At 49.7% G+C, this 12,315-nt stretch overlaps 1 protein-coding gene and 1 long non-coding RNA gene across 4 annotated transcripts in view; one reads left to right on the forward strand and one right to left on the reverse strand.

Annotated features, from left to right (window-relative positions):
* Positions 1-672: 672 nt before the first annotated feature.
* On the reverse strand, positions 673-8,798 carry LOC122891579. Of its 3 annotated transcripts, none has more exons than XR_006381293.1 (5): positions 8,657-8,798; positions 7,620-7,721; positions 5,741-5,850; positions 4,126-4,278; positions 673-762 (listed from the first exon to the last, which is right to left on the reverse strand). It is a non-coding gene; the product is annotated as an uncharacterized LOC122891579 (long non-coding RNA). The 3 variants fall into 3 exon arrangements; XR_006381294.1 differs by lacking the exon at positions 673-762 and adding an exon at positions 2,067-2,319; XR_006381295.1 differs by lacking the exon at positions 4,126-4,278.
* Positions 8,799-9,524: 726 nt separating this feature from the next.
* Positions 9,525-12,315, forward strand: part of CACNG2 (calcium voltage-gated channel auxiliary subunit gamma 2) — a 109,622-nt gene continuing 106,831 nt past the window's right edge. The window contains exon 1 of the mRNA XM_044226765.1: positions 9,525-10,263. Coding sequence (XP_044082700.1) covers positions 10,053-10,263 — 211 coding nt within the window. The 5' untranslated portion in view covers positions 9,525-10,052. The remainder of the gene's footprint in view (positions 10,264-12,315) is intronic.

The following is a 12,315-nucleotide window of genomic DNA, read 5'->3' on the forward strand; positions in this document are numbered from 1 at the left end:
CTATCCTTCCCGCCCACCACAGAGCACCCTTCGCCATCTCGACCCCTCCTACAAGGAGCCAGGTCAGCTCACTTATAGAATCGACGATGAACTTGGTAGAGCATAACAACCAACCGTTCGTACTGAAAACTTCCAAGGGCGAGACACACACTCGATGATGACAACAGCCCCATAAAGTCACCATGACGCCCATTTTACAGATAAGCAGACAGAGGCAGAGAGGGGGAAGAACCTGTCTCAAGCTCATCTAGCTAGTGGGGCAGACGTGAATCAGGATTTCTAGCCCTTGGCCCTAGCACCCCCCAGGTTCCCCACGTTCTGGTCTTTGGGTCAATAGCTCAATATGGTACCAGCTCCTCCTTCCCTTATACCCAAGGCCTAGAGAGAGTACTCTGCCAGGCTCAGAACTCTTCGTTCTTGAGCCATTCTTGGGTGTGATTAATGACACTTTAAGCCCCTTTAAGGTATGGAAGCCCATCACTAAAAGGCAGGACCGTTGGCTTTGGGACTGCTAGTCCACTGGAGAAAGAGGCAAAGGTCACCTCCTCCATGAAGTCCTCCCCCCTGTTGTTTTCTGGGCTGTCCTCCTGTCACGCTGTGGACTGCCCTCCACCACTCCATCTTCGGGCATTGGTTCCTGCCAGTGATGGCCTTAGTTTTGCTCACCTTTGTGTTCTCCGCACAGAGCTCTCACCCAGCTAGCACTGCTCTTGATTCAAGACCTCCCCGGCCAGCGTGATCTCCGCCGGTCCCTCCTGGCACCTTAGCAAAACAGAATTACCTGCAGCATCCCCCCCACACACACACATGATGGCAATTAAACAATCAATTTGTAATCAATTACTCAAGGTCTGCCTCGTGGGCATGTGTGATCCCGGGGGCTGGGACCACCCCAGTCTCACTCACTATGTGCCTTGGCACATAGCAGGTGCTCAACACACACAAAAAAAGTTAGAGGATAAAGATTTTATTTTTAACAAATGGTTTGCAAAAATCACAAACACCTCTTGGGTTAGAAATAATTAAAAGATTGATTTTCTAAATCTTTTTTTTTTCAAGTATTTATTTTCTATCAGATTCTTGTTGCGGGAATGTTTCACCTCCCCTGTCTTTTCAACTACTCTTCCTTCTGCCTGTTAAACGGTGCCTGGCCTTCTCTGTCCCTGTCTCCTCTTCATCCTTCCAGACCCAGCCCCGCAGCCACGAAGTCCCAGAAGCCCCGTGCTGAATACCCAGGTGCCAATGCCCTGCCTTCCTCGCCGTGTCCGCCTGTCTCCCTCCGCCCTCCGTCCACATCATACTGACTGCCACCAGCAGGTCTCTCTCCACTTGACTGATTGCCTCTGAGCAGGGACCACATCTTTTTTCGTCTTTGTATTTTGTTCAAAGCACGTAACATCCAATAGGAGCTCAACATGTAGCTAATATTTATTTAGGGCTTACCATGAAGGAGGCACTGGAAGTACTTTTTTGTTTCATTTAATTGTCAGCATAACACCTCGAGGCCAATGACACTGCTCCATTTTTCAGACAGGCCAGCTAAGACTTGGGAATGGTCTGGTCGCTTGCCCAAAGCCACAGGCTAGGGAACATCTGATCCCCATCCTTCGGCTCTTGTGTGGTCCTGCCCCGCCACTCAGCAGCCCCTCCTCTTGATCTGCCCAAAATCTACAGAAAGAAGAGTGCCCTCCCTTCTCTTTGCTGCTTGTCACATTTCCAAGTTCCGCTTTGCCAGGAGACGTTGGAAGCGCCCCCTCCCCCTTCCTCCCAGAAACCTCCAGCACCTTCTGAAGACACTGTTGGCTTCCCTGTGCAGAGTTCCAGGCCAACTCTCCCGGGATGTTCCAACCAGGCCATTCTGATTTCCTGCCTCCTCTTGCCCGCTAGAGCCTCTGATTCTCTTCCTACTAGCCCAGGGGCTTTCTCGAGCAATACACAAGTATTTGGTGAGCACCTGCCATGTGCCAGACACTGTGGGGCCAACACTGTGGGGGGGGCAGGGAGGATGATAATAACACGACCAGACCCTTGCCCTTACACTAGAACTCAGAGGATAGATGTATACATAAGGTGTGTGGTGCAGGGGTGCTGCTAAGGCTTAAGGGGAAATTTTCAGCAGGTAGAGAATGAACGATGATAGAGGAGGGGCAGGGGGGTTTCTCTCTCCGGTGGTCGGTTGGGGGTCTCTGAACAGACAACTGTGAGAAGGAGAGACTGAATCAGCTGCCAGGGGACCGGCATCCCAGGCACCAAAACTGTGATGCAAAAGCCCTGCGGCGGATGTGGGGCCGTGGGATCCAGGCATGGAGTCTGGATTGACTGGAAGAGAGGAGAGAGGGAGGGAAGTGGCAGAGGAAGGACTTCGAGGTGGCTGAGCCTGGTCATGAGGGACACCCAGGACGCATTCTCTGTCCCCTCCCAAACCTGCCTGTCCACACACAAGGCCTCCCTCTCACTTCCTCCACCACTGGTTTCCCCAAAGAGTCACTGGAAATCGCCTTTTCTCCCTGCCCTTCTGCCCTACTGTCTCTTGCTTCACCTCTGCATCTTTATGGATCCTCTTTATTGTGTTATTTTTTTCTACTCTGTAACTTTCTGATTGATTTTCTATCATCCTATTCTCTACCATGGCTCAGTTCCTGGTGAAACTGCACACTGGCCGGGGGACCCAGGTGGGGGGCAGCACTTTGGAGATTCCGAGCTCAGACTGGGGCTGCAAGTCCCAAGTGGGAAAGTCTCTTCTCTGCGGGACTCATGGCCATGTCCATGTGTGGATGTTCAGCTTCTGGTTCTCCCCAGGCTCAGGACTAAAATCATGTACTCCTTTACGAGATGGGCTGGTCCCACTCTTCCAGCCCTTTCTGGCAGTAAACACTTGGGTCTCCCTGAGGCTCTCTCCACGGCCCTCAGCTCTGCAAGGCATGAAACCCGCCTTGTCTCCTAGCATCATCCTTCCTCCCAGCCCCACAGGGCCTCCCTGCAGTGCCTGTTCCAGCATGAGGCTGAACAGCCATCCACGCGAGAAGTCTTTCATCCATGGTGGCCTATGCTTGGGTTAAGAGAGCAGAGCAGGCCCACGAGGGGCAGCGCAGAGAAGCCAGGCCAGCGCCGGCCTCCCAGCCACGTGCTTCCGGTCTTCCCACAGCATCGGGGGGCCACCCACACCTCCCTCTCCCCACCCCACCCACCGAGTGTCAGGAGTTTCTAGAGGCCTGCTCCTACTCTCTTCCAAATGCTTGTATCTGGTCCCTACTGTTTACTCCTTACAACCTTGACCTTATTCCTTCATTCAAAAAATATTCTCTGAGCACCAAAATATATCCAGCACTTTCAAGGCATTGGGGATACTGTAGTGAACAGGACCAGTGTGACCTGACATCCTGGGGGAGGCAGGTGGCTAGGGAGAGACTTCAGATAATAAACAAGAAATGTCAAGTTGTAAGAAACACTATGATGTGAACAAAAACAGGCTGATTGGGGCACCTGGGTGGCTCAGGCATTAAGTCTGCCCTCGGCCTGGGTCATGATCCCAGGGTCCTGGGATCGAGTCCCGCATCCAGCTCCCTGCTCAGCAGGAAGCCTGCTTCTCCCTCTCCCTCTGCCCCTGCTTGTGTTCCCTCTCTCACTGTATCTCTCTCTTTCAGATAAATAAAATCTTAAAAAACAAAAACAAAAACAGGCCAATGGCAAATAGAATGGCATGTTAAGTTGTGCGACCAGCAATGACTTTCTGGAGGTGATCTTTCAGCTAAGACCTTAATGATGAGCTGGAGATCCAGTGTGCAGGGAGGAAAACATTCCAAAAGAAGGAACAGTAAGTGCAAAGGACTTAAGGTAGGAAAAAACTAGGCACCTATTAGCCCCACTTACAGATGAGATAAGCTGAGGCACAGGCCAGTTTCTGCCAGGAAGTGACAGAAAGAGGATTCAAACTCAACTCTGTCTGACTCCCTGGCCTGTCCTCTTCCCACTTCAATGCTTCTGCCCAGGCAAGGGCCACACGGACAGTGACCCCAATGGGTGCCCATTGCCCCGCCACCCCAATGGGTGACCCATCACCCTGGGCACAGCAGTCTCTCTGGAGTCAACCCCAGTCTTCCTTCCATTCCCATCAGCCATACCAACCTCCTGAGGTCCTCACACTGCTTCAGATCCCTTTGCATTTGTATGTGCTGTTTCTCTGCTCCAAATGCCCTCCTCTCTTCCTTGACCCATATGACCTTTTCTCCTGGCCTTTGAGAGTGAGCTCCTTAGCAAAGCAAAATCTTCTGAGATACTCTAAGAGAGAAAGAAATGCGTCCTTCTGAACTTCATTCATTCATTCATTCATTGGTTCGGCAAAAATGTATTGTGGACCTACTATGTGTCAGCCGTTAAACAGAAATTCCAAATCTGGAGAGAAGTACCACAAGAGGATACTCCCCAGAGGGCTGTGGGAGCACATGGTGAAGAATGCCACATACACCCCAGACCTTCCTTGGGTGGGGTCACACTGCCCCAGGAATTAGCCGTCTGCTTGCCAATCTCCCTGATTTGGGTATTTTAATCTCATCTGCTTCCTTTGCACCTCAGCCCATGGCCTGACCCAGAGCAGAAGTGCATTTAGACACGTGCATTTAGATTTTTGTACCAATAAGGTAATTCGTTTTTATAGAGCACCTACTATGTGCTGGATTCCAGGTGTTGGAAATATAGTACAAACACGACAGATCAAAATCCCTGCCTCTGCAAGGTTTTGCTCTGGGAATGGAGTTGGGAATAGAATGTAATTGAATGAAGGACTGATAGTCCTAATTAATGAATAAACATGCGGAGAAGAGGAAGAATGGGAGCAGGAAGTGGAGAGGCAGTAGAATGTACCAGAACCACACTCAGGACCAAAGCAGAATTCTCAGTCTCCCCGCACCCCACATCCACCCCTCTCCAGAATGGCTTCTTTCTCAGAATGGCTTTCTTTCTCAGAATGGCTATCTCGGTGACATGCGCCAGTATGGATTAATTTTCTCCCCAACACCCTCCCCAAACCTCCACTTCTTTCCATCCCATTGCCACTACTGGTCCAGGGCACCACTCTGTATTCCCGGGAGCCCCGTCACAGCTGCCCTACTAGCTCTCTGCTTCCCTGTTTGCTTCTCCCATGCCCTGTCCCCCCAGGCTCCTCTGGGTTGCTTCTTACCCTCCCACCTCCCTTCCACGGCCTCCACGTTCTAAGCCTAAAACATTTCCCGTCACTGTCTTTAGATCAGCCATATTTAGCATGATTTCCCTAAAACCGGCCAATCGCCTTTTCCCGTCTGTGCATCCTTTTAAACCCTGGCCCATGCTGTTCCCTCAGCCTAGAACATTCTTCCTCTTCTCAGTTCCTCTTCACCCTCTCACCTGCATCCTGGCCTAGCTCTTTCTCATTCCTACATCTCAGTTTAAGGACATTCCTCCAGGGGCAAGGAATGACCTAGGTTGGGTTTGGTCTCCATCGCCTACCATTCTTCTCGCCTCAGTGTGGCCTTTCCTTAGCTGTCTGCTCCTCCTACTTGTCTTCGGGTCCTTGGAGGAAGGAACCACATCTGTCCTGCTCAACATGCCCAGGGAGTAACATGACGTTGGACACATAGTACATGGTTGATTTTTTGAACCAATAAATGAACTGCGGGGTTTGGAGCTAGCAGAACTTAAAGCAACCCGAAATATTCCAATTCCCATTCTTCCAGTCAACTTGATACATGAGCTTCTGCTTACTCACCTGCAGCATGAGATGTAATCTGCATTGACAAGGTTGTTGGAAAGGTAGGTGTAAGCATCTCTGTGAAAACACCCGGCACTTAGAAGTCACTCCCTAAATTCTTGCCAAGTCTGTGGATGAGAAGTAAAACCAAATGGAACACCCTCATTCAGACAGTTTGTGTCTTGGGTCAAGGCAACAGTTAAGACATAGGCCCTCAGGCTCGGCTGCCGGACTAGAATCTCAGCTCTGTCACTCGCTAACTGGGCAGCCTCGGGCCAGATACTTAAACCATGACGTGCCTTGGTTTCCTCATCTGTAAAATGCGAATCATGATCATACATGTCTCATAGGGTTGTAGTGGGATTCAGCCCAGATATGTGCCTGGTCTGTTTGCTTCTGTTACTGCTATTAACATGTGATACTGACATCCACACTGTAATATTCCTCCCCTGGTCCTCCTTGATAGATGAAGAGGGGTTCCCAGAGAGGTTAAGAGACTGTCCAAGGTCAAAAATGCTTCAAGGCCAGGTCTGCTGCACCCAAATCCTATGTTATTTCCACTCCATCAAAGAAGGAGCTCAAAATAGGCCTGTGGCATTTCAGCTAATTTCCTCTAAGCCTTTCCCAAGTAACCAACCGCAGGCACACAAAGCTGCTCCCCTAAGAGCACCCATTCAGCAGCTGCTAAGTCTGTGTGCCTGGTGGACCCAAACCATGTAATGGGGCTCACACCGAGCCAGCTCTTCCCAGGCAGCCTTGTTGGGTCTGCCGAAGGGACCTGAGGCAAAGGGCAGGTCAGTGAGGGGGAAGGGGGCGCAGAACAGGAGTTAGAGCGAAGGACACTGGAGACCAAACTGGTGTAAAAGTGGGGAGAAGAAATGAGAGGCAAGCCACATTGATTGAGTGCCTACTGTGTGCCAGGCACATCACCCAACTCATACTATAATCATTCAGCCATTGCTATCAAGCATCGGCTGTCTCAAGCCTGGCGCGAGGTCCCCAAGACGTCATGATGAACAGGACATAAGGGCTCACAAGTCAGTGAGAGAGATGATGCCTGCACAGTGAAGTGTTGGAAATGGGATGGTAGAGGCCTAAGCACGGTGGTGGCGGTGGCAGCGGTGAAAAGCAGGGAGTAACTAGGAACCATTCCAGAAAGGAGGAGGAAGCAGTACCAATGCTTTTGTTTTATGTATGGTAGACCTGAGGCTCTAGGAAGCCAACTTATTTGCAGTCATGCATTTAAGCTGCAGAGGTTAACCTGTGGCCTCAGGCCTGTTCTGTCTCCAGAAGTCTGCTCTGTCCGTACTGACAACCCAAAGCTGTTACATTCCCCCCAACCCCTTTTCTCCTCTCAATGATGATCTGACCAGGAGATTAATCAATGCTGCTAAAGCTGTAGCTACCATCAGTGGCTAAGGTGTTACCAGCTTCTGTGGGCAAACTGAAGTTCCTGAGCCTCTGCTACTGATTCCCTTTGAGCAAAAGATTCAGGGGTTGGTCTGTAATGGGATGGGCGGATAAGGAGGACTCTATCTCTAGTCTGAATGGACTTTGTGGACAGGTCAGAGGCTATCAAGGTGACAAGCATAGGAGAAAGCAAGCTGTTCAGTCCTGTGTGGCTTTAGCCAAGCATCTCTCCACTACCCCCCAACCCCCGCCATAAGGCCTAACGCATCTAAGAGGCCTTCCTGCTTGTCCTTCACTTCCTCCCTACAGACCAGAGCCAAGAAAATCACCCACTCGAACCACGGGCTGAACCTGCTAAGTTCCCTGCTCAGTGGATCAGCACATTAGCCCCCCTTCTACCCCAATTCCCATCCCTGTCCTCAAAGGATAAGAAACAAAACTGGAGAAATCCTCAGTCTGCAAATGTCTTGCTCTATCCTAAAGGTACCTTAGCAGAAGTTGTTGAAATTGTCCTTTTGTTCTCCAGACAACAGCACCGTCTCCCATATGCCAGAGCACAGCAATTGCCCCTCGTAAGAGGCCTGCCCTTCTGAGAAAGAAATGGAGCATGAGAAAAGGAAGTTTTCTGCAGGATGGAGAAACAGGTTGGGTTTCTACACCGGTTATACCTGCAGACCAACTCTTGGCTAAGGGAAGGAAGACAGACAACACCAAAAAAAGTCTGTTTTTAATTCGATCATCTATCACATACTCTTTGATAATCACCAAATCATTGAGAAATTGTGATCTTGAGACAAAAATGGAGGGAAAGAGAAGAAAATATGGAATAACTGAGTTTTGTGATTAAAACATCTGTAACCCCCAAAGAACCCACCAGACTCACACACCTCTCTGTAGGCTCCTCCCCCCCAAAATGAAAAACTGCACCTATCACGCCTCATGTTCTTCTACTCACTTAACTGCGAAACTGATCAGAGAAAATTGTAATCAATAGCAGTACGAATCTGATGGGCTTCTTTCTCCAGGAGTCACATTAAGGAAAAGTTGCACATGCAGAAAGAAGTAGCGCTGTAATTAACCCAGGATAGCATTCTGCTGAGGAAGAGGGGAGGGTTGTGATGTGTCTCAGGGTTCATAGCAGGGAGATTTATATCTCCTCCAATCCAGTTTATGAATGACACCGAAAGTTAGAGGGATTCACATCTCTCCCACTTCCCCTGCAAACATGTTCATCCCTGCAATGGAAATTGTTGCCCAAGCCCTAGCCACCAGTCACCCTTTCGCACCCCTTTTTTCCATGAATAATCTTTCCAAAATGTCTGCTAGTAGGAGCAGATTCAGAATCTCACAGAGAACTAGAGAGACACACACAAGGCACTGTACACCCACTGTGAGCCGGAAGAGACAAAGAGAGGAGAGAGGAACCACCAAAAGGAGACGCGGCCAACATGCCAATAAAATAAAACGAAACAAATCCCCCAAAACAGCAAAGTGAAAACACATATAGACGGTGTTTGTAGTTACCCATCCAGGCTATATTTTCACTGCTTCCAGGCAGAGAAACGGCGGGTTGAAGTTTTGTGCCCATCTGACTGTGATGGGAGGGTTGTATTTGAAGCTCTGGGCACGTAGAGATGGAATGAGAAGGAGGCTGAGCTGGAAGAAACACCAAGGGGGGAGGGCCGGGGAGAGAGAGTGAGAGAGAGAGAGAGAGCTATCTCTAGCTACGCCTTCCTCTGAGCTCCGGGAGCCCAGGAGAGCGCTCATTTTAGGACTGGGGAGAAGGGTGAAAAGAGGAAAGGCAGCCCCCCTCTCTGCCCTGGCCTTGCCACCCCCGAAGGGAGGGAGGACTCCAGCCCCGCGCCCCCCTCCTGGCGGGCCGCCCAGCGAGCCGGGGAGCGCGCGGAGCAGGCGGCGCAGGGAGCTGTCCAGTTCAGCACCACCCGGTAATGCAGTAGGTGGGAGCGCCTCCGCCGGGGGCCGAGCCGGCAGCGAGTGGGGGGGCAGGCGGGCGGCCCATCCTGCAGCAAGACGCCGGCTCCCTTGTTTCCAGGAGCTTTGCAGATAGGGGGAGGGAAACCCGCCTCGATTCTCCAGGAGAAACCCCTTCCCTCCCCCACTTCGCCAACACTACCCCTGCCACCAACAACAATAACCGCCGCCGCTGCTCGTCCTGCCGCCGCCGCCGCCGCCGCCGCCGCCGCCGCCGTGCCTGCCCGCCCTGCTGCCGCCGCCGCCGCCGCCGCCGCTGCCGCTGCCGCTGCCGGGGCAAAACCATGGAAGGCGAGACCCCCGCACCTGTTCAGCTGAGATCAAGGGCTTACAGAATACTGGGAAGTCTGGTCTGAAACGAAAGCGCCCGAGACCCCCCCAAGGAAGAGAACTGGCGAAGCAAAGGATTTTCATGGCGCAGGCCGCAGAGCCGAGCACGAAGACCGAAGGTTGCCTCCCGGCTTTTACAATCTCTAACTGTCTAGGTCCCGACCATGAGAGATTGTGTTGAGAATGCGGCTGTTCCCTGGTTCACTGTGGAAGCCATCTCCAAATTAGCTATCACATATGGAAACTGGAGACCAGAATTTTAGGAAAAGAGATTAAGGCATCTCACTTGGGGGGGTGGGGGGTGTCTTTTTATTTTTTTCTTTTTTTAAAAAAAAATACTGCAACTGGAACAGTTTCTGATCTCAAAAGGCAAGCCTCTCTTCCCGTGTGATCTTTATAATTTACACTCTTTTCCGTGAGCTTTCTTACCTCCCTGTTTTTATATCTCTCCATAGTCTCTATTCACACATATATCCATTATATTAGTAGTGAAATTATTTTTATTTATTTAATTTTTTTTTTTGCTTTAGTACTTGTACTCTCACACACACTCTCCCGAGAACCAGAAGTCGGTTGGGTGTTTATATAATGAAGAATTATGGGGCTGTTTGATCGAGGTGTTCAAATGCTTTTAACCACCGTTGGTGCTTTCGCTGCCTTCAGTCTGATGACCATAGCTGTGGGAACCGACTATTGGCTCTACTCCAGAGGGGTTTGCAAGACCAAAAGTGTCAGTGAGAATGAAACCAGCAAAAAGAACGAGGAAGTTATGACCCATTCTGGATTATGGAGAACCTGCTGCCTAGAAGGTATTTGATTTCCCATCTCCTCCCCCTCTCCACCTCACCCCTCCCCTTCTCACTCCCCCTCCCCACCCTCCTCCAAATAAGTCCCCTTTACATTCCACCATTTTCTTACTTCACTCTTTCCACCGCAGATCAAGGTTGGCTGGGTTAGTTTCAGAGGAAAGAAAATCAATAAGCAAAAACCATACTCAACTCTCAAACCTCCACCACCCCCTTCCCTTCAACCTCTTCATTGGAATCATCTGTGATATGATGAAAACAATCAGAGATTGTCTTTAAAAGTCGAATGAGCTCTGCCTGCTTTGGAATCATTAGGATTTGCCATTTGGTGTAGCATTGCCATTTACAAGGGGGGAAAATAATTGCTTCTCTCAACACTGCTCCTCTTTTCGTAATGAAGAATTCGAAAATGCTCTTCCTTTCCCCCTCCTCCACCCCTTACTCCCCAAAAGTCCCAGACACATCATCATCTGCAAATCTCCTTTAAAAAAAAAAAATCTGTTGTTTCTAAGAATCCGTATTTGGTAAATCCTAATTATTCCAGGATCTCAAGCTGAGTTCAAGAGCATTTCGTAATGTCTATGAGCCACACATATCTTTCGGGGTGACTGAATGCGTGTGTGTATGTGTGTGTTTTAACGTTTACAAAGTCTATAAATACATACGTCTCTCGCAGGAAACAAGCCCAAGTTCTAATAAACAGCAATTCACTTGAGGGTTCGGCTGAGAACCAATTCACTTACACGCAGAGTGACATGTCTGTTATCCAGAAGGGACAGCAGCATTGCAGCCAGCTTGAGCATCAGACATTGTGCAGGGAGGCCAGGAGCGAGGCGAGGGCTTGGGGAGCCTGAAAGGGGGAAGGGGGGGGCAGTGGACTGGGGGTATCAGCTGTTTGCCTTGATTTTGCAGGGTCACTGAGACGTGTGTATCTGTGCATGTGCTGTGGGCCAAGGGGTCCCCGCGGTGTAAAGCCTGGGAGCTCAGGGTACAGATGAAGGCATGTGTTTCTGAGATACATTAACAAGCACAGAAAAAAAGAAAAAAGAAAAAAAAACTCCTGCAGGTCATACAACCTGCATTTAGCAACAGACTTGAATATGAGGGACTGCATTCGAACGGCTATGTATATATATATATCCGTATCTGTATGTACAAGCTACAGCTACCCATAGAAGGACGTGAACAGAGAGCTACATGTTTGTGTGGAGAGAAGGGCTTATGTGCTTTGCTTCTGACATGAACCAGTGCCGGAGGCTGTTTGAGGCAGCGCTGGGAAGCGGGGACTGCAGGATTGTTTGTTAAGCTCAACATGGGATAGCGATGCAGGCACTCGAAGCCAGGAGATGGGGGAGAAGAGAGGGAAATGGATTGGAGAGGGAGAAACTGATGTGGCCCCAGGGTCTAACCCAAACTGTGCAAAAGCCGCTCTTTGGGAAATGGTTGTGTCTGGGAAAGAGCACCGTTTTGTGCCCCCCTCCCCACATTCTTGGTGCAAACGGTTGAGTGATGGCTGAACATGTTTTGAATAGCTAAGTGACTTCATTGAGCGATGGTCTGTTTGACGCATACTGCATTTTGTGCCCTTTCTCAATCCAAACCGCTGCCTTGAACATAGTCTGCAGAGGAGCTCTATGCTGAGTGCTCTGTGCTCTTCCCCAGCCAGAGAATCAATATCAGAAAATTAATAGGGACTGTTTTAAACACGCCCGTCCTTAAAAAATGAAAAGCCTTTCAAGTAGCTTGTCATTAGCAGTGGAAAGGCTTCCATTTAATTAAACATTTATGGCAGACTTCTCTTCCCAAAGAGAAGAAAAGCAAAGTGAATGAGAGTTGCTTTAGGGAAATGATCGTAGTAGCAATTTGCCTTCCTTGGATTTTAGTTAGAGGGATGGAGATAGGCAGCCAAGAAATTAGAGGAAAGACGAGACATTATTTTAAGAGAAATATACTCAGAAATTGGTAAGTTAGCATAAATATACTTTGTTATCAGGGTTTTACTTGCAAATTCTTCAGACTGTGTTCTCTGAAACAGTTTATAATTCCCAGAAGGCA

The sequence above is a fragment of the Neovison vison genome, chromosome 12 (assembly GCF_020171115.1).
Source record: "Neovison vison isolate M4711 chromosome 12, ASM_NN_V1, whole genome shotgun sequence".
Classification (NCBI taxonomy): Eukaryota; Metazoa; Chordata; class Mammalia; order Carnivora; family Mustelidae; genus Neogale; species Neogale vison.